Source organism: Morus notabilis, unplaced genomic scaffold, assembly GCF_000414095.1.
Source record: "Morus notabilis unplaced genomic scaffold, ASM41409v2 Scaffold1445, whole genome shotgun sequence".
NCBI classification, from domain to species: Eukaryota; Viridiplantae; Streptophyta; class Magnoliopsida; order Rosales; family Moraceae; genus Morus; species Morus notabilis.
Window position 1 is genome coordinate 192,169 of NW_010362731.1, and position 22,086 is coordinate 214,254.

At 37.1% G+C, this 22,086-nt stretch overlaps 3 protein-coding genes across 6 annotated transcripts in view; 2 read left to right on the top strand and 1 right to left on the bottom strand.

The window, feature by feature from the left end:
* The window catches only part of LOC21393929, a 6,666-nt gene extending 2,860 nt beyond the window's left edge, over positions 1-3,806 (top strand). The window contains exons 3-9 of one of the 2 annotated variants that reach the window (XM_024168573.1): positions 683-871; positions 998-1,089; positions 1,226-1,285; positions 1,394-1,463; positions 2,335-2,538; positions 2,667-2,966; positions 3,383-3,806. In XM_024168573.1, the coding sequence (XP_024024341.1) occupies positions 683-871; positions 998-1,089; positions 1,226-1,285; positions 1,394-1,463; positions 2,335-2,538; positions 2,667-2,966; positions 3,383-3,442 (975 nt within the window). In that variant the 3' untranslated portion in view covers positions 3,443-3,806. Of the gene's footprint in view, positions 1-682; positions 872-997; positions 1,090-1,225; positions 1,286-1,393; positions 1,464-2,334; positions 2,539-2,666; positions 3,244-3,382 lie in introns of those variants that run through there. The other variant, XM_024168572.1, reaches the window with a different exon arrangement.
* Positions 3,807-4,459: 653 nt separating this feature from the next.
* On the bottom strand, positions 4,460-7,584 carry LOC21393930 (coatomer subunit zeta-1). Its single transcript, XM_010102684.2, has 6 exons — positions 7,437-7,584; positions 6,080-6,239; positions 5,389-5,536; positions 5,194-5,271; positions 4,950-5,034; positions 4,460-4,805 (listed from the first exon to the last, which is right to left on the bottom strand). Exons 1-6 carry the CDS (start codon positions 7,437-7,439, stop codon positions 4,746-4,748), a joined length of 534 nt encoding a protein of 177 aa, XP_010100986.1. The 5' UTR covers positions 7,440-7,584; the 3' UTR covers positions 4,460-4,745.
* A 229-nt stretch (positions 7,585-7,813) lies between these two features.
* Positions 7,814-13,004, top strand: LOC21393931 (putative pterin-4-alpha-carbinolamine dehydratase). 3 transcript variants are annotated; one of them, XM_024168579.1, is made up of 7 exons: positions 7,814-7,864; positions 7,944-7,990; positions 11,006-11,103; positions 11,347-11,432; positions 11,513-11,636; positions 11,745-11,813; positions 12,737-13,004. In XM_024168579.1, the coding sequence occupies exons 1-7, from the start codon at positions 7,817-7,819 to the stop codon at positions 12,832-12,834; spliced, it is 570 nt and encodes a 189-aa protein (XP_024024347.1). In that variant the 5' UTR covers positions 7,814-7,816; the 3' UTR covers positions 12,835-13,004. The 3 variants fall into 3 exon arrangements, with proteins under 3 accessions (XP_024024347.1, XP_010100987.2, XP_024024348.1); XM_010102685.2 differs by lacking the exon at positions 7,814-7,864 and having other exon boundaries at positions 7,874-7,990; XM_024168580.1 differs by lacking the exon at positions 7,814-7,864 and having other exon boundaries at positions 7,874-7,990; positions 11,042-11,103.
* Positions 13,005-22,086: the final 9,082 nt, after the last annotated feature.

Sequence of the window (22,086 nt, forward strand, 5' to 3'; positions counted from 1 at the left end):
GCGCAGCTGCAGACGCCGGTTGGATGAGCGACGGTGGTGTTCTCCGGCGTCTTCTTCGGCTGGAGAAGAGAGAGAAGAAAAAAAAAAAAAAACTGAAATCAGTTTTTAGAAAACAAAAACGTGAAAATGAAAACGTATTTTTTTCGTTTTCAGTTTTTCACAAAAAGACAAAAACGTTTTTGTTTTTGTTTTCTAACACAAACTTCCCCAAACGCGTTTTTCATTTCTGTTTTCAATTTTTTGCTTCGAAAAACGTGAAAAATGAAAACAAAAACGGTAACAAACAGGCCCATTGGTTTAAAAATATCGAATGACCCATTATCTATAGAGTCCAATAAAGTATGTGTAGTTGTTAGCTACTTTAGTGTTACTTAGGGAAATAAGCAATTAACTATTCTTTTTCTGATATTCTGATAGTATAGACTAACTTTGCATTGGACATATATGCTTTCCAATCGTCTGGTGCTATATTAGGCCAAGTGCCAAATAGAATGTATGCTGCAATTCTGAAAGTGAGCATCTAGTTGATGAGGTTTTGTCACTCTCTCGTTGGTATTACTCATAGGACTTTGGTTTGTGTTGCTTTTTCCATTCCAAACCGACATATTTTTTCTTGTTTTCATTCTTTTCAATTGTCGTGGAATTTTGTTTTTATTATAGTAACACTGCACTTGTCTTTCAGGTCCCAGTTAGAGTTGCCGGAGGGCTGTTATTTGAGCTCTTGGGACAATCAGCTGGTGATCCATATGTTGATGAGGATGACATCCCTATTGTGCTTAGATCTTGGCAAGCCCAAAACTTCCTAATAACTGTATTGCATCTAAAAGCACATGTATCAAGTGTAAATGTGCTGGGCATTACAGAAGTTCAGGTTGTTCATTCTTAGTCTTATAAAATGAGAGCTAACGGACTTTGCTGACCACTTTTTTTGCATGTGTGTGTGTGTAGATTTCTTTAGCCATACTAAATAATAACTTTGTTGCTCTGCATTGATTAGGAACTTCTTTCTGCTGGAGGCTATAATGCACCGAGAACAGTGCATGAAGTTATAGCACATCTAGCTTGCCGACTAACTCGATGGGATGATAGGTATTCTTGTGTAAATCTGATGCAAGTTACAAAAACCGCCATAGAAGAATACTGATCATATGATTATTTTTAGCATGCAGTATACATGCTAATGTATTAGTTTCTAACTTTTTGGTCCTCTTCCATATTATTCTAGGTTGTTTCGCAAGTCCATATTTGGTGCGGCAGATGAGATTGAATTGAAGTTTATGAACAGGTTCTCTCATTGGCATGAAACCTTTTATGCAGAGTGATTATGCTGCGTCAAATTTGTAGAATCTTTATTCATGACTACCTTTCTGACAAGTTACTATTGCATGAGCAGGAGAAACCACGAGGATCTGAATCTTTTCAGTGTAATTCTGAATCAAGAGATCAGAAAGCTGTCAAGACAGGTATGCTACTTCTCCTTATTAGATCGATGACACTGGCAGAGAACCTTCGATCAGCATAAGACCTGAAAAATTATTTTTCTTTGCATTTGACTTGGCTCAGTTCCATATCTTTTTTCTTTTCTTTTTTCGCGCCCCCCACACCTGTGTCCCTAACCAATGCACTGAGAATTAAGTGCAATCAAAGGCAAATTGAATAAGCCAGAAAGTAGGGTCTGGCCTCCTTTTAGTTATGAAACAACCTCCATTCTTGAGGGTTGAGAAAGACGTAGTAGAAACAGTATATCTGGTAAAAGAAAGAAGAAAGAAAACGATAGAGTTTTGAGGACACTTTACGCCTCCAAGGTCTGATTTCACAATCTACAATCATACAAATGGACCCCTCTGTGCCTTCACTCCTTAAATAATCCTTTCTCTAACAAAGCCCCCTAACTGAATCACACCTCAGCAATCTGAGTTTGAGAAATAACATTTTTCTCCCCCACAGGCTGGCTGATAACATTTCCCTCCCCCACAGTCAGCCTATTTCCCTTCCTACCCCTCCTCGCATATACAAACTTGACCATTAGTCGAACACTTCGAAACTAGATGTTTTTCTTTACCCCCTTTTTATCCTTTTTTAATGTATTAAATAAAGTGCAAGGGGAACTAGATGAAGAAGTATGCTAAGCATCTCTATTTAGTTTGCTGACATTTATGTCTTTCTCTTTCATCTTTCACATTGCAAAATAATCAAGTGGGGAGAGAACATATGCTAGAATTCTAAAATCACCCTGACTGTAAAGTTTGTAGATTCTGCCAATAATATAGGATATACTAGAAGGGGCAGCATGATATACTTAACGTGTTCACTAATGTTGCAGTTTGGTTGCAGGTTATCAGAGTGAAGTGGTCACTTCATGCAAGAGAAGAGATCATCTTTGAGCTTCTCCAGCATTTGAAAGGAATTTCCGCAAAAAGCTTGCTAGAAGGAATCAGAAAGAGTACAAGAGAAATGATCGAGGAGCAAGAAGCTGTTCGTGGCCGGTTGTTTACTATTCAGGATGTAATGCAGAGCACTGTCCGCGCATGGTTACAGGTTCGTGTACACAAATGGTAAATCTTGTAAGTTTAGTTTTTTTTTTTTTTTTTTTTTTTTTTAATAAATGGTATTCGACGAAGCTGATCATACATTTATTGTTACGTTTCATTTCTTAATTCATGCAGGACAGAAGCCTTAGAGTGACGCATAATTTGGCGGTCTTTGGGGGCTGTGGTCTAGTTCTTTCCATAATCACCGGGCTCTTTGGAATCAATGTTGATGGAATCCCTGGGGCTGAGAATACGCCATATGCCTTTGGTCTTTTCTCAGGCGTCCTCTTCTGTCTGGGAATCATCCTAATTGTGGTTGGGCTGGTTTATCTTGGACTAAAAAATCCTGTGGCTGGACAGCAGGTTGAAGTTAGGAAGTTGGAGCTCCAAGAATTGGTTAAGATGTTTCAGCATGAGGCAGAAACTCATGCCCAGGTTCGTAAAAACGTTTCTCGGAATAACTTGCCCCCAACTGCTGCTGATTTATTTGCGCATGACGCGGATTATGTTCTAATCCAATGAGACTAGTTTGATCATTTAAAGTGAATTTGGACCACTGAGTCGCTAGCTAGTGAGTCACGACTGGTCTACACTTTCTGACTTCCTGTTGAAAGGCAATGTTTGAAGTGAACATTTTTTGCCCCCAACTGCTGGTGATTTTATTTGCTCATGATGCGGATTATGTTCTCATTCAGTGAGGAGATTTTGATCATTATAAGTTCTTTTTAGACAACTGAGTCCCTAGCTAGGGAGTAGTGAGTGGTCTTCACTTCTAACTTCCTGTTTAAACATAAAGAGGCAAATGTCTAAAGGGAACCTTTTTTTTTTTTTTTTGGCTAATTACTATGTAGTGGGAAAGACACCAAGAGACTGTAGCAGAAGAGGATGACACTCATCGTACGTCAACCTGATCGATGGGTGGAAATCTGGTTTACTCTAGGAGCAATAATAGTGAGAAGGAGCTGTTCAGAAGAATAATAACAATCTGCACTTGAAAGAGAAGACAAAGGGAAAAAAAAAGGAAGGAAAAAAACAAAAGAAACAAAATATATAAAAAAAAAAAGAGGAAAAGAAAGCTAGTATATTATTCTAATTGAAATGCCAATTTAATTATTATTGTGCCGCTTGAAAATCTAATTATGTTATATTATTGTTATTCCATGTTTTGGTTGTAAGACTTCGAATAACTCATGTTTCATCATTATCCTTTAATAACCAAGGAAACCCTCAGACATGAAGAGTGGTGCTTTCATACACTAATGAAAGATGTAACGACCAAAGTCCTATTGATTTTTCTTTTCTTTTAGTATGTTCAGTTGACAATGATCAATGCTAAGTTTATTTGTAGTTCCCTCAAAAGCGGAAAAAAAAATAATAATAATAATAAATAAAAGGTTTGTTTGTTCTTCTCGTCTGAAAAGAAAAAAGAGAAAATTATTGCTTAGTGATTTTCTTCCTCTAATTAGGTTTTTTTAAAAATGGTAGTTATAAAGGGCTTGTTTTTTTTTTTTTCTTCATAGGTTTAAATTACAATTCAACCCTCTAACTCAAGTAATCCATTTAGATCCATGAATAGGATACTAACCTAGTCAATACTGCATGATTTGAATTTATACAAACTGCTTGCATACGGAAAAAAAAAAAAAAAGAAAGAGAAACTGCTCTCAGCCCGAAGAAAAAAAATTGTTGTTAGTGAAATAAGTTTCGTTTAGTTTGCTGATTCGAGTTTTTAATTTAAATTGAGATATGATTTTATGTGAACTTTTTACTGTAACAAAAAAGATAAATGTGATTATTTCTAAGAGCTTTTTACTATAACAGTAACATCAATACAGCACTACATATATATTCACGCATATATAATAACACCCAAAAAAAAAAAAAAAACTATTGCAACTTGCCAACCGTAAGTGCATAAACACGTCAAAGGTCTCACGAAACCTCAAGTCAGAACCTTTATAATTTCGAACTTTTTGACCATTGTGTTTTTCTGTGTCCAATCAAGTTTACAATAGACGATAAAATTGAGCAAAATCAGATAATGCTATCACAAGAAATGAAACTCTAATATTGGTAAGTAGCAGCATCGCAAGTAATGGCATATAACACATTTGGTTCTCATGAAGAATATAGTACATCAAATATGATGGAACTGGAAAATGCAAAAACAGAGTTGGTCACCCTCCTTGGTCCTCTCCACACATCTCACGGTTCTCATTTAAGAAGGGATCTTGCTAGATGTTCACGAGCAGTTGCCAATGCTTGACTTATTGTCTGCAAAAAGAAAAAGGATAAAAGATTGGTAGCAAAACGGAGTTTATTTTGTTTGCATAATTCGTTTTCGTGCTTAGCTCCTCTTTCTCCCTTCTTATGAAAGAGACTGAAAGTGGGAGAATTCAGAAGAGAGAAACTACATACCTGCTCAGACAATGGCGCCCCTGCATCCATACTGTGACTTGCCACCTTTTGAGCGATAACATTCGCATCAGTCTCGAGGATAATGCTGCACAAATAAAAAATAAGTGAGTCTGGGATTTGCCATTTTCAAGGGCCGTGGGGGATTGATTTTTCACGTAAGTTCTATGCAAAATTTCACAGAGAGACTACAAATACTGAATGAGGGTCCCTCAAATACTGAATGTAGAGAAGGAATATTGCATACCCGCCGTCAACAATTTCATCAAGGCATAATAGAATGAGATCCAAGTTCTCAAGTGCCTCCTTCTTATCTACATTGCCTCTGGAACAAATGTATATATTAATATTAAATAATTAATGACTTAAGGAACGAGATATTTGAAAACTCATGAATAGCAGATGTATAGGAACGGGAATATGGAACTGGAAAAGGGCACACCTAAGGAGAAAGCCAACTGCATCGAAAAATCCCTGAAGAACTGTAGCTAAGATGAGCTCATTTTCATCTTCTCCTCCAGTAACAAAAAAATGAAGGTCTTGAACAAACTTGTAAACAACGATATTGTTCTCAAACATTGCTATCTCCGCTGTCGACAGTAGCAAACATGAAAGCTGTGAGAATCATAGTTTAGGGAAGCAATACACCAATGTTACATTCCTCAACCATAAAGAACAATGAGACAGTAAAATATGATACTTCTTAAAATGATATGCACATTGCACAATGCTTGTCTAATAATCACAAAAACATTTTAAAAATCTTACTAGCCTACAATTTCAATCGCTAATTGTCTGTCTGTCCACCACAAACCCCCATAGGATGCCAGCTAGTTTGTGCAAGTACCATGCATATTCAAGCAGGAAAAGACAGGTATGCAAAACTTGTTTATAGATGGTGAATGAACTAAGCAAATAACTGGCAACTTATTTTGCTATCCATGTTGAAGAAAACTTGTTCAGGAACCAACACCAAGAAGCAAGACAAAGAGATACAAGATATTAAACACGTACAAGATGCTTCACATGAGCATAATCAAAGGCCAGAAACAATATTATTAGAAGCACATTCGAAAGGCGAGGGACAGAAATACCTAATACCTGGACAAAAAAGTAAAAGAAAGAAAAGTTACCTTCGGTCCGTGCATTAGTCTTTTGGGTCTTGGTAAATACAGATTTTTCAAAAGCTTCTTTTGCACTATTTGTTGGCCAGTCATCTGAATAATACTTGACAGCGACGCGCTTCCCTTCAGAATCGAGGAGGAGAATGTTTTTCACAGATGGGCAAGTCTCCTGCAAAACATGCCTTAGAAAAATAAGAACCAAAGGAAGACTTGGAGATCTTCAAATTCTGGATCGTAAATCACCCAAATGGAACAACTTATTCCAATTCTCAAACTTATAACAAGAAAAAAAAATAGCAGGGCCGCCCCCTAAATGGTTAGAGACCCCATTCATTGGGCAGGCTTAATGGTCAAGCATTGCAACTCCAAAAAGATTGGCTTCCAAAGGAACTGACATGAAAACTTTAGTCTTACTACGTAATTAGATAATTATGTGTTCTTGTTGCATGGATAACTCGTGATGTGATAAGTGTGGTATCTGATCAGTAACCTTAAAACACAGAAGAATGCGAAAGTTTACTCGTATACATCTTATATAGATTGCATCTATCAAACTCCTAAGTTGATTGTAAATTATATCTGCAGTAACCCTCGAGGTTTTCGAACTGAACTGATCATGAAAGAACAGGAACATATCGGGTTTGAAAAAAAGAAAGAAAGAAATAAATAAATATCTCATTATATGAGACCTTAAAATATACTACAATCGAAATCAACAAATCCAGAACAGAATTCCATATGATAACAGATAACTCGGCTTCAAGCTCATAGCTCCCTATAAAGAATCAAAAGTTTGATTATAGCTGACAAATCATTGGGTTCAATTTGAAGCAGATGAGGCAAGAATTGCCAAAACTGATACAAATAAAAACGTGATTAAACAAGCTCCTGAGTATAAAGCAAAATATCTTTTCAGAATTCGATTTTTCAGCTTCCAATTTCAACAAATGTGGATATGCCTAGTAATATAATACACAAACATATATCGATAGGTGATAATTCACAAGTAAATATGTGGATCATTGAGAGCATGCGTTTCGCTAACTCCAAAGAATTCACAAGATCTAGGTCTAAGCAAAAATTAAATCCGAATAAAATGACCGTGAAGCATTAGAAATCCAGATCGCCTTCATTTCAGACTCAGATCTACGCCAAAACCCTAATCTACACCATTAAAATGTATAAATCTAATTTGCACAGAAACCGAGGCTCAGAATTCATCCCAAAACCCACAGTAAAACCAAAATTAAGAACAAAATAGCCAAGGCTTTTCCACAGAAAATAGAACGAGAACGTAGAAATGAAATAACACAAAAAAGAAAGTAAAGATCTGTTTGGAGAGAAAGAAAGTGCGAAAGAAACTGACCATGTTTGCTTTCTTTCTGTAATAAATTTTCCAGGAAAATGTTTTGGACTCTGGTTGGAGCAGAGCCTTTCCCAGCAGCAACGCCTGCGAAATTTCGCAAATTTTTTGCGTTTCACTTCTCGGAATTAAACAATACAATTTTACCGATCCCGCCCCTCAAAAACGGTTATTTGTCAATTTAACCCCCTAACTATTTAAATTTCCAAATGTAACCCTCACAGTCACACCTTGGATATGCCACATGTACTCGAGAACGCACGATCTTTCTCCACGTTTTCACTCAGAAAGAGGACACGTCATTTTTTGAATTTCCAAAACAAGTGAAATTTATCAGCAAAACAAAGCTCCTTTCTTTCACTTTCTTAGAGTAATTATAAGGTATGTCTCGGATATTACAGATTTCTCTTCTTTCTCTCTCTAAACCTAAGGTACTCAAACTCTCTTTCTCTCTCTATGTTCTCTCCTTCATTTCCGTCTCTTTCATGGTTTTCTATCTGTTCATTTCAGACGCCATTGACATCCGTGTTTCAAAGCTTGCTCGGAGCACATGGACGGTACTGATTTTCATTTTTGTCAAACTTTAGAGTATATACATATAAATATATATTGATTGAAAGTTAAGTTGCTTTTATGTGTTTTGCGTGTCTAAAGCGATTGATATAAACAGCGAGAATGGATATTGAAAAAAAAAGGAAAAAAAATCAAATCAAATTTGACGAACATTAGGTGCTTGTGTTTGTTTCTGATTTATAGAATTCAATTTTTTGTATTAGGGATAATAGCGAGAGCACTATTATGTTCAATGTTTTATTTCCTTAGGAATTGATATTTGGTTTCTAATATTTTGCGGAAAATGGAATCTATATCTTCATTTTGATTTTGTTTTTGTTTTTGTTTTTTTGGCAGAAATTTCTGTATTCTGTACTTCCTCAAATGGAATTATTAAAAAAAAATGTCATACTCATATCTAAGCCGTCATGAAGAAACTGGTATAGATAGGATTTTATGAGTAGATGGAGTTTCCAAAGTCAATATGTTAGGAACGTTCGGTTTGGTAATGTGTACTCCAGGAGGCCCAAGAGGGGCCCAAATACCTAAGATACAGGTGTCACTTGTTGATTGGTCACATGGGAAATTATATTAGTGGCCTAACCGAATCATGAATAAAAGGGCTAGATGCTAGGAGTGAGGTAAGGAATTAGTGGGTGGAGGTAGCAGTGCCTCGAAGCTGTGGGACTTGTAATTTCTTTTGCTTCCATAGCTAATACCAATTGAGGGCTCTGAGACATTCTCAGCTCTCCTTTCTCAATTAATCTCTTGCGTTTGGTTAGCTTTGGTGTGTGTTAGCTGCTAGGAATTGTTCATTGCAGGTCGGTACTCATCAACTTGGTATCAGAGCGTCGATACCTGGGTATGGGAAACACGAGAATGGAGGGAAGGCTTGATATCGTAGGGAAAAACCGAAGCGTCATTGAAGAGGGAATGACGAACTACCAGACAGACATGGCGGCCATGTGAGAAATGATGCTCAAGATGCAGACTGGGTTCTCGCAGTTGCATGACATTGTCGTTGCGAAACTGACAATGGAGAAAGGGAAGTTGCAGGCAGATTCGTCCTCATCCCCAGGAGAGATCGGAGGGAGTTCCATAGTGGATTGCGAGGGGGGCGTGAGAGCTCACCAACGACCGGAAATTATGACAGGAGCAGGGGTTGCAAGTCCTCGGAAACTAGAGCTGCCGTTTTTCACAGGAGACGAACCACACGCGTGGTTCTTTAAGGCAGAGCAATTCTTCTACGTCAATAGTACGCCGGAGGGAGAGAAGTTAGCTGCTGCCGCCATGCACCTCGATGGAGCAGCACTGGATTTTTTTCAGTGGCTGGGGGCGCGTGCTCTGATACGCACTTGGTCCACCATGCTTCGGCGTTTTCGACCGTCCATGGCAGGCAACCAATACGAGGGGCTCATGAGCATCAAGCAGACAGGGATCGTGGGAGAATACTGCGGCCACTTTGAGAGGCTGTCGGCACCGCTACTGGAGGCGTCCGACGAGTCCATGAGAGGAGCCTTCCTCCATGGGCTGAGAACGGAAGTTCGGGCCGAATTACGGTTGGCCCACACACCAACCTTGCTGGACCTGATGGAAGTGGCCTAGAGAATTGAGGAGAAGAACTGGGAATTGGGCCGGGCTTGGGAACAGAAATTCAGAAGAGGAAAGACGTGGAATACTCAGAAAAGCCATGGGTCGGTGGAGGCTGTCACGTGGCCCATGTAGACCCCAGAGCCAACACGTGTTCCCCCTAATCCTAAAGTGGCAGTGAACAAGGGAATGAAACCACTGTCGTTCCACAACTCACCCTCCACTCCTTCGAACCACACCACTCAGACACCCTTTCCACGCCGAAAAGACCCTTTCCACCGCCGTTTGACAGAAGCCGAAGCCCAAGAGAGGAGAAAGAAGGGTCTTTGTTTCCACTGCGATGAGAAGTTTCACCCCGGCCATCGGTGTGTGAATAAACACCTCAACGTGATGATCATTGCTGAGACCGAGGAAGAAGAAGAGGAACCTCTGACTGAGAACGCAACATGGGAGGAAGAAAGTATTGAGAATGCCCGAATGGAGCTGTCCTTAAGCTCGCTGGTGGGGATAACGCTGGTGGGGATAACAGGCAACCAAACCTTGAAGCTAAAAGGGAACGTACAGGGACGAGAATTCATGGTCCTTATCGACGGAGGAGCCTTGCACAATTTTATCTCGCGACGGTTAGTGGAGGAGCTCGGTTTACCGGTAACTCCCACAAAGCCGTTTCAAGTTAAGATGGGGGATGGAGTGCGACAAGGAGGAAGCGGGATCTGCCAAAGCCTTCCATTGGACATACAAGGGGTTTGTATCACTCAAGATTTTTTCCCTTTTCCCTTAGGCGTGCCGGAAGTGATTTTGGGCGTGGCTTGGATGAAACCACTAGGGGATGTTTGTTTTAATTGGCAGCAACTCACAATGAAGTGTTCCATTGAGGGCCAACTGGTCACCTTCCACGGCAATCCAGCTTACACCAAACAACAAGCCCCTCTTAAGGCTATTATGAAGATGTTACTGCAAGCTGAACAGGGAGCACTTGTGGAACTACAAGCAATCCAACCGGAGGACCCTAGCCCCCCTTCCTCAGTGCTGGTAGGGTTGCAGAGCCTCATCCATGAATTTGGCACCCTTTTTCTAGCTCCAACGGACTTGCCCCCTCCAAGGGACCAGGACCACCGCATTCCTTTTATCAGTGACGCGTCACCCCCGAACGTTCGGCCATATAGCATTTGGAACAACAATATTGTTGTCTTTAGATACTTGGATTGAGATTTTAAGATTATTATCGTATAATGTTATGCATTACCAAAAACAAGTTTACATCATACCACGTGCTTTTCTTTTTTCCGCATTATTTTTAATAATATGACAACTTTGAATCTACCATTTTTTGCCGTTTAATTTTTTAACTGTTTTTCATTTAGCTTTGCGCTCTCCGTTTTGGAGATAAGTAATCTTCTTGTGTATATCTATTTTGTACTTACATACAGTTCCACTAGCCGATTACCTGACATACTTCATGGCAGTGTGGGCGTGTCATCAAGTAGAAAGTCAGTATGTCTGTTTAGAACCTTTTGCACTGGCCAAGGTGCGTTAGAGCTTTAGCCACTTGTGATATGATAACCGGGTGTAATCCCACGTGAAAACTTATTTTTGTAATTTAATTATTGTTTTTGAGAATAGAAAATTGGATTCATGATCGTTTGCCGTACTTTGTCCATTGTGTCTTGTCTAGCTTTCGTCAAGATATTGGCTCTTGTTGCTATTACTCTGTAGAGAATGTGAAGATTTTTTTTTTTTTCTATCTGACCCTGTCTGTTTGCAATGTTAGATTTGTCAGCAAAGAAGTGTGTGCCCTGCAATGCAAAGGATTTGCGACCCATGACTGAAGAAGCAGCAAAAGACCTGATTACACGGGTTTGTAGTTGAAAGTCTTGTAGACCTGAATCATATCCAAGGATATTCTCTTAAGTCTTTAGTTTTGGCACATTCTTTAGGTGGATGGATGGAACCTTATAATTGATGATGGTCCAATGAAACTGTCTCGGTCATGGAAGGTGAAGAGTTTCACTAAAGGATTGGAATTATTCAAGCTTGTAGCTGATGTTGCAGAAGCTGAAGGTATTTGAACTTTCATTCTTTTCTGATACATGGCACATGTACATGAGCATTCATGAGTGGTGCCCATTCATTGAAGATGGTGGAGTTTATGTAAATGTGCTTGCGCAGATCATCATCCAGATCTTCACCTCGTTGGATGGAACAACGTCACTATTGAGATCTGGACACATTCAGTTGGTAAGCATTAGCCCTTAATCAAGCAATTTTTTTCCTCGTTCGTTTTTCTATTTTTGTGATAACCATATATTGTTGATTTATAGTTTCTTGTGGTTTCGGGTTCTATAATTTTTCATGTATAATGGTTTTATTTAGTAACCCGACTTGGAAGTGATTGTTAAACACAAATTTTAAGTTGAACACCTACGTCATTGAGTATATCTAATTTGACATTGTATAGTGGTGTAACTGATTTCACTCTAAAATTATGTCTGAGAGTTCTGTGCTATGTTACTGATCTGAACCTCTTGAATAAGGTATCAGGTATTGCAGAATGCAGTTTCTGAACCTCTTCAATAAGGTATCAGTATTGTAGAATGCTGTATTCTTTCCTTCCCATCAGGGTTCAGACTGTTCTGCCAAAAGTTGGCAACTCTCATGATTCTAGGATATTTAATTTTGAGTAGATTTGGACGGATAAATCCGATAAGGTGATTAAGGGTTAGAATGGGCCGTAGAGGATAACGGATATCCATATTGGTATATTTTGGACTATTTCTGAATAATTTGTATAACTTTTCCCTGAAGGAAAGAAAAACACACACACACACACACACACACACATATATATATATATATATAGTGGCGAAATCCACTGAATCTCTCACCTCAATTATCCGCAAAATGGCCTACCGCCATTGACTGACCTGCATTGAACTAAACTATTATTTCGTTAATGTTATTTAGAGTAGAGCTCAATATATGCTTCATATTTTCTTAACTGAATTGCTTGATCATGTTTAACAATAACAAACTTCTAGATTAGGGAACTGCCTTTAGAACGTTCGAAGTCATTATGTTCGAGGATCAATATTTTTCTTTGTCATTGCAATTTTTGCGGCGGAAAAGAGATGGAATTTCGATATCTTTTCCATTTTTTTTAGGTGGATTGACTGAGAATGACTTCATACTTGCTGCCAAGATCAATGCAGTTGACTTGCACCACCTGCTGAGGAAGAAAGTTGCGAAGGTGAACCCATAGAGTTCTGTGAACGTGTTGTCTGGCAATGAGATTGTTTAGTCTTGTTGTTTTTCTATAAGCGGGCATCTTGGGAGCTTCCTGTGTAGTTAATTTTTTTTTTTTTTCCATTCATCTGCTTGTATCAAAAGATTATCGATATTTTCTTTGACGTTTTTTGGTTTAGATTTCTAGCCCGTTTGTTTGTTTGGAAGGTTTCGGTTGGTTTTAAGGTCTAAACCAAAACACTGTTTAAAAACCTAACTCTAAGGGGTTGTTTTTTTGTCCAAAAAACTCAAAAAATACAACTCGAGTTTCAATTTTATTCAAGTTCATGTTCTTTTAAGTTTTAACTTTACTCAACTTTATTCAAATTATAACTTTAACTCAAGTTATAACTCAAATTTAACTTAAAAATTACACTCAAGTTACACTTTAAAAGAACAATCTTAAAGATTTTCACCAACCATTTTCACTCACAATTCTTTAAAAACATATAGTTCTACTGTTGTAACCAAACGTTGATTCAAACTTTACTTTCAGTCTGAACCTTACACTAGCAAAAGTCAGTTTAAACCACGGAAAACCCAAAGATAGGTTCATACGCAAATAAACTTTTCTAGGTTTAAATTCACCAATTTGAACTGACGAAGCAAACGGGGTCTTCACTATTTCTTTTCACTTCTATTTCAACTGAGAAGTGGCATATGAAAATCTCAACAGGTTTTGTTCTCTAATGAAGGAAAATTCTCATTACCACTAATGGTGATGCTCATCACTGTATCTTTCAACTAACTAGGGGTCCTTTAATGGTGTCGGGAGAAAAACTTCCAGCACCATATTGGGAGATATGATTATTTGAGAAATTTTATGTTAAAATTTATAAATTTCAACGATAAAGTTGTAAAAGTTATCGTAAATTTGTAAATTTTAAAAGAATACGATAATTTATGAATTTTACGTTAGAATTTGTAAATGATTCATCGTATTTTTTCATCACAAGTTTATCGTAATTTTTATAACTTTATTATTTGAGTCTGTAAATTTTAACGTAAAATTTCACATATTATTATATCTTCTTACTTATTTCCCTTTTTTTTTTTTTCAGTAAACAGTAAAATCTTTCCTTTCCTTTAGTATATGTATAATAATGTATATTGCTATTCTAAACTATGCTAATTTTTTTTATTTATGGCATAAATTCCTTAATAATATAGCTGGTAGCCATGTATATTTCCAGATTTTGTTTCAATTACTCATGGTATATATTCTAGACAATAAATGAATATAACCTGAACCAAATATTTATATACAACGTTATTTTTTTTAGATGCTTCTTCATTTTTTAATTTTCTGTAAATTTGAATATATGAAACAAACGGGTCTTATTTTTCTTGAAAATTCTTTCAGAAAACTCTCCCATGCGATTCAGATGGAGAGCCCCAAATATCTCTGTTTGAAGTGCTAAAGTTATTTTGGTTAGAAAATAACTCTTTGAATATATTATTCCTGAAGTACTAGCAACATAACATACCTTAACCAAAAAAAAAAAAAAAAGAAAAACATGAAGGCAACTTTGCGCATGCTGAAGGTTTATATAAAGAGCATATTTCAGTTGCTTAATAGGTACATTACAACATCACCAGCGGGACATATGGTTCTGAAATTTGTCCAATATGATCACATTTTGCACGAGTTAAAGCGTGACCAATTGTTATATAATATAGCAAACAGACTTAACCCTTCTTATATTTTGACAAGACTTAGGCCTCGTTCGTTTCACAGATTTGAGTTTTCAATTCAAGCTGAGATATGACATTTTCTGAGAGCTTTTAACTGTAATAGAAAATGTTAGATATGACATTTTTTTAGAGCTTTTAACTGTAAAAATTTAAAATTAAAAATTCAAATCGGTGAAATAAACGAGACCTTAGGTTCTATTGTTATTATACGTGGAAGATTCTTACACTTTTACTTATATTGACTTATTTATTTCTGTAAGTGTTGTGAAGAACAGATCGCTTATCATGTGCAAGTAAAATCCTTGTATATAATCCCTCTAAATTTGGTAGTCTCTCTATCTTTATAAACGACCCGTGTAATAAACTTTCATTCATTCATTACAGTCTCTTCCTTTGCGAGAAAGGAGAAAGCAACCGCTTTAGTTCCTCACAACAAGATTTCAAGATTCAAAGGCAAAAGACCTTAAATCTGCTTGTTGCTTTTAATTTATATTTGATATATGTAATGCCGATCAAACATCGTCTGTTGTTGAATTGATTCAAATATAAAAAGATTACGTACATAACTTCAAAAGTAAAACATTTAAATTCGCTTGTTGCTTTTAATTTATATATAGTCGATATAATGCCGATCAAATATTGTTTGTTGTTGAATTGATTCAATAGTTTATTGTTACATCGTTTCAAGGGTAAAAGATCTTAAATATTGCGCTACTTTTTCAATTTGCACCTGTTCCAATGGCAACAGACATTAATTCATATTTGTTACTCGATTGGTTTGTTGTTGTCACACTAGTTATCACACTTTCTTGGTTCGACATATTTTAGATCGTACTATATATAGTGTACAACACTCTCTTTTGCAAAATTTATGTTACTCACTTTCTTGTTATCAACCTTTTTTTTTTTTTTTTCAAATGATCATTATTTCACTTTGCAGATTTAAATTTTTAATTCGAATTGAGATGTGATATTTACTGAGAATTTTTAACTATAACAAAAACAAGTTAGATGTGACATTTTTTAAAAATATTTTTCTAGTAAAAATTTAAAACTGAAAACTTGAATTCGTGAAATGAACAAAGTCATTTCTTAATTGGACTTATTCATTACAACCTTTTTTTTTTTTTTGGTTCAAATGACTTTCATTTCTTGATTAGGCTTATTCTGAAATTATTAACAACTTTCTTTTGGTATTGATTACCACACTGATTCGACACAATGGCAAACGGTGGAGACGATGAGGGAAAAGGACCAAAAGGGTTTTGATCAAATTCATCGATCCCTCAAACAGATGCTAAAAGATACGCTGTGGCTGACAGTTTCAGACGGAAAATGACTTTTGAGGGACTCTAAAGTTTTGGCAAACTCTCTCAAATGGAAAATGGCTGACAAGAAGTTGAGGTGTCTAAACTTTTGGCATCTTTAAGGTCTCTTTCAATTTATAAATTTAAATTTTTAATTTAAATTAAAATATTATTTTATATTATAATTTTTTAATTATAATAAAAAAATTAAATGTAATTTTTTATGAAAATTTTTAACCGTAATAAAATTAAAATTAAAAATTTAAATTAATAAAATAAAAGATGCTTAAAATTTAAATCGGAGAGGATATGATGAGAGTACTCAAGGACTATGAAGTGAAGTGTTCATACTGTTTTATTATTATTATTATTATTGAGGATATGACGAGAGTTTGAAGTATGATTCAAGGACTATGAAGTGAAGTGTTCATATTGTTTTATTATTATTATGATAATTATGATAATTATGATTATTATGATTATGATGATTATGATTATTATGATTATTATTATTATTATTATTATGATTATGATGATGATGATGATGATTATTATTATTAGTATTAGTATTATTATTATTGCATGTTTAGGGTAGCAAAGATTTTGAACTGAGAAGTTTGGGAGATTTTTTTCCCTTCTGTTTGTTCGGTGAAATGCTAATGATATTGAGAATGATATTCCATTGCTGGTTCTTGCTTCGATTCAATTCAAACTTGGACTGCTTTACAACGCTGACATCTGTTGTTGCCATTCACAAGTTTGCCACGTTGGTGCTTACAAATGTTTACCTTGTATTTATTCATAAAAAAAATCCTTATCTTTCAGAAATCTGCTATATAAAAAAATATATTTTGGGATTACCTTTGCCGCAACTCCTTATCGATGTAAATCTGCTTTTTTTATTTTTTTGGGTGGTTTTTGAGATTGAGCTGGTGCTTCCAAATGATAAATTAGTAATATATTATAAAAATAAAAATGCTTGTCTATATAAATATGCTTTCTTTTACATTGTTATATAAATCTACTTAAGTTTGCCGCATTTGGTTCTTCAAGATAATAAAGTACTGCAGAAGAATGTGAATAACCTTGCAATACAGGGCATAATTCCTGATGGAGACCAGTTCTATTAGTACAATTCAAAAAACGAGCTCACATAATACTCTTTTTGACAAGACCTCAATAATTGAAAGAAGCATCCCAACGATTAAGAACCACGACACTATAGTGTAAAAGCCACCATCCACACTATAAACACACACAACACCGCAAAGAATAAACTCCTACAGATTGAATATATTACCACAATCAAAAGTTGGGAAAACTACTTCCGTTATTACAAAACAAAACTCAAAAACATCAAAAGACAAAACCAACAGAGCGGAAACACCTCCGCCTTTATTTTAATCAAAACATCTACCATTAAACGGAAACAAAGCCCCAACATTAAAAAAAAAAAATCACTGAATCCAATCCAATCACCACAAATAGAGAGACTAAGGAACGCAATAATGTACAGAGATGAAGACACCGTAGAAGGAACGCGTCTTCGCCTTCGCATGAGATCCCCTCTTTCTCTCTTTTCCTTTCAGTACTTTTTGGGAAATTCTACATCCAAATCCTTCATGTATTTGTATATACACGGTGCTAGATATAAAGTTCTTGATATAGAATTCATGGGAGAAAAAAAAATTGATCACACGGGACAAAGTTTTGATTGTTAACAGAATGTGAATCGTGGCACATATATATTTATAGAATATCACTAACAATTTATGTGGCATTTAAATGTTCAACAATACATGTATTTGATATATTAGCAATTTTCTATGCTTTTTTCATTCTATAGAATATCTTTAATTGAATTTTAATCTTCATTTAAGGCAGAAAATACATATGGCAAAGTTTTCTGATTTGTGTGAAGATATTTTGGAGGAAATTCTGTCATGGCTGCCTCCCGAATCCTTGTTACGACTTAAAATGTGTTCAGAAGACATGGTCTATGTTAGATAATCGCCAACACCAAACTCAAAACAAAACTAATTTCAGAAAAGAAATCAACAAGAACACAATCAATTGTTTGACCGAGGTTCAGACAAATAACTTGTCCTACGTCCCCGTTGAGCTCTCCCACAGCGAACTCTATTCCAATATTAGAGAAGAGATTACAACCCTCACAGCTCTCCAACCCCAAAACAAGAACTCTCGCCCGATTACAATAATCAAACCCAGAGAAGAGACACTTGTGTTTCCCTCAAGAACAATCCTCCCCTGATTTTCTTGGAACCCAAACACCCTTACAAATTCTCTCTCTCTCTCATCGATGGAGTTTCTCGCTTACAAATCTGTGAGCCAAATGGAATGAATTCCACCGACAATACAAGCCTCAGATTATATCTAACCCAATACAACATAACCTAGATCTAACGGTAGCTGGCCCTCCACGTGTAGAGCGAGGATCTCCCCTTCAGAAGAAACCAGCTGCATTGAATCCTTTTAAGTGACTTGTCGTTTTTGGTACTCCTTCTCTAAACGAGCTGTCGTTTGTGGAATTACACTCATAAACTCCACCTTAATTTCACAGAACAACAGCTTTGAATAACTTGCTCTTTGTGGGTTCCTTGCTCATCCCTCTCATGGTTATGTATTGCTAATGCTGAGAAGTTTCAGACACTTCTAAAGCTTCCCAGCAGGGACAACTTTAGTTGCCATGTCGGAGGGATTTTCTTCTGTATCCACCTTTACCAGCTTGATCGAGTTTTCCTCCACCTTCTCTCTTATGAAGTGGTGTCGTACATCTATGTGCTTTGTCTTCTCATAGTAGACAGGATTCTTGCACAGATGAATGGCAGATTGGCTGTCAGAATGAATTGTGGCAACTTCTTTAAGGATTCTCAACTCCTTAAGTAGTCACTGTAGCCAAATGGCTTTCTTGAACCCTTCCATTCCGGCAATGTACTCTGCCTCAGTGCTAGATAAGGCCATTACCGATTGTAGTTGCGCCTTTCAGCTTATGCAATTTTCACCTAGTGTTGCCATGTAAGCTAAAGTGGATCTTCTTCTATCCCTGTCACCTGCATAATCAGAATCTACAAACACATCTAGATGCAAAAGATCAGTTTTATTTTTGTATATCAGTCCATAATCTAAAGTACCCTTAATATACCTCAGTAGCCATTTCATGGCTAACCAATGTTCATGACCTGGATTTGACATATATCTACTCAATACACTTACTGCATGGGCCAAATCCAGTCTGGAATATATCATTGCGTACATCAGGGATCCCACAACACTTGAGTATGGAATTTTGGACATTTTCATCTTTTCATCCTCTGTAGATGGAGACTGCTCTACAGATAGTTTGAAGTGAGCTGCCAAGGGGACTTGAATTGGTTTGGCCTGGTCCATTGAGAACTTTTGAACCACTTTCCTGAGGCAGTCCCCTTGAGATAGACTTAGCACCTTTTGCTTCCTATTTCTTTGAATATCTATACCTAGAATTCTTTTTGCTTCTCCAAGATCCTTCATGTCAAATTCGGAACCCAACATTTTCTTGACCTCTCTAACCTTTTATGGATCACTACAGGTGATCAACATGTCGTCTACATAAAGTAGAAGATATACCTGTTTATTTGTCTCTGGATCTTTGAAGTATAGACATGAGTCATATTCACTTCTTTTGAAACCTACCCTGGTAACATAATTGTCAAAACGCCTATACCATTGCCTGGGGGACTGCTTGAGTCCGTATAGAGGCCTCTTCAAAAGGCACACCTTGTCTCCTTTCCCTTTCTCCTCATACCCTGGAGGTTGTTGCATGTAGATTGTCTCCTCGAGGTCTCCATGCAGGAAAGCGGTTTTGACGTCCATTTGCTCCAACTCCCAGTCTTTATAGGCTACCAAGGCAAGAATTGTCCTAATTGTTTTGTACTTCACAACAGGGGAGAAGATTTCATTGTAGTTAATCCCTTCTACCTGTGTGAAACCCTTTGCTACAAGGCGAGCTTTAAATCTCTTGGGCTCAGCCGAAGTAGCACCATCCTTGACCTTATATATCCATTTACAGTCAACAACTTTCTGCTTCTTCAATTTTTCCACTAGCACCCATGTGTCATTCTTCTTTAGTGACTGTATTTCCTCGTCCATTGCAGCCTTCTAGTTTCTAGACTTTAAGCTTTGGATGGCTTCTCCGAAAGTCTTAGGTTCTTTATCTTCCAATTCTGCAGCAGTGAGCAATGCATAGGCTATCATGTTGCTTCCCAAGTATCTGTCAGGTGGCTTTATTGTTCTCCTCTGCCTGTCCCTTGATAGAACATACTCATCCAGGTTCTGTGAAGTGGCTAGTTGAGTTTCTTGAACATGGTCAGTGCTATCTTCTTCGGTTCCTTCTTGTTCATGTTCCAAGCTTTGAGGGTCTTCAGTTTGCTGGGAAGTGCTTGCTGTAATTGTGGTGACTTTGTCCACTTCCACTTGAAACTTTTGGGCTGCCGATGGTCTTGTTCCTGTAAAATCAGTAGGTATAGCAGTATCCTTTTCCTTTGACAGATATGGCATATCGTGCTCATTAAATATTACATCTCTACTTATTAGGATTTTGTAATGAGGGCCTTGTTTTATGCACAACCTATAACCCTTAACCCTTTCTGGATAACCAAGAAAAATAGCTTTTATGGACCTTGGGTCTAGTTTTCCTTCCCTTTGGTGTGCATAGACAGCACAACCAAATACCCTCAGGTTTGTTAAATCTGGTGGTTTTCCTGTCCAGCATTCTTCTAGAGTTTTTAGGTTATTAGGCTTACATGAACATCGGTTTATGAGATAGGTTGCTGTGTTAACCGCTTCTCCCCAAAAGTTCTTACTTAACCCAGACCCAAACAACATGCACCTGACTCTTTCCATTAAGGTTCTATTCATCTTCTCAGCTACCCCATTCTGTTGGGGGGTTTTCCTTACAGTTATGTGCCTAACTATACCCCTTTCTACACAATACTGAGTGAAGTGTTCATGGCAGAATTCCATACCATTATCTGTTCTGAGAGCTTTAAGTTTTTTATTTTTCTAGTTTTCAACTAAGGCTTTCCATTGTTTAAATTTGTCATAGCATGCATCTTTAGTTTTTAACAAATAGATCCATACTTTCCTAGAATGATAATCTACAATGGAAAGAAAGTACATGTGACCGCCGTGTGTAGCCACTCTTTCAAGTCCCCATAAGTCTGCATGAACATAGTCCATGGGCTCTTTGGCTCTATAGCTTGATGAGGTGAAGCTTAATCGGTGTTGTTTGCCCATTATGTACTGCTCGCGGAATTCCAGCTGGTTTACTCTATCCTTGCCAAGCAGGCCTTGCTTGCTTAATTCTTGTAGCCCTCTTTCACTAACATGGCCTAATCTTCTATGCCAAATAGTGGCATTTTCTTTATCTTTTTCTGCCGTGGCTGTAATTCCAATGGCTGTATGTCCCATCAACACATATAAGCCTTGTTTTTTCTTGCCCTTCATTGTGACCAGATTTCCTCTTAGAATCTTCAGGGTTCCACCTTCTACTTTGTAAGAATAACCCGAGTCATCTAAAGTTCCTAAGGAGATGAGGTTTCTCCTTATTTCAGGAACATGACGGACATTCTTTAGAACTTGTAGGGTTCCATCGTCCATCTTTAGGGCAATAGAACCAAGTCTTGTTACATTACAAGACTGGTTATTTCCTATCAAGACTTTTCCTCCATTGATTTCCTCATAATCTGTAAACCAAGATTTCCTGGGGCACATGTGGTAAGTGCACCCAGAATCTAAAATCCACTCATCTTCTTGTCTGGTTACCCCTACAACCAAGATCTCTGAGCTGTCACATCCTTCTGCTTGATTTGCTGCAGCTTCTCCTTCTAACCCCTTTTGTTCAGCAAGCTTTTTCTTCCACTCTTTGCAGAACCGCTTAATGTGCCCAGGTTTATTACAGTGAAAACACTTTCTTTAGGCTGATCTGGATTTGGACCTTGAATTTGGTCTGAATTTGGGTTTATTATGTTCTTTCTTTGGGGGCCTCCCTCTTGAGAAAAGACCTTCATCACCAGTAGTGTCTTTTCTCTAGGACATTTCAAATTTTATTTCTAATTCCCTAGACCTCAACGCAGAAAGTACATCCTCTAGGGACAAACTTTCCTTGCCATACTTAATGGCATTCTTGACTTCCCTAAAATTTTCTGGTAAGGAAATTAGGAGAATCACCG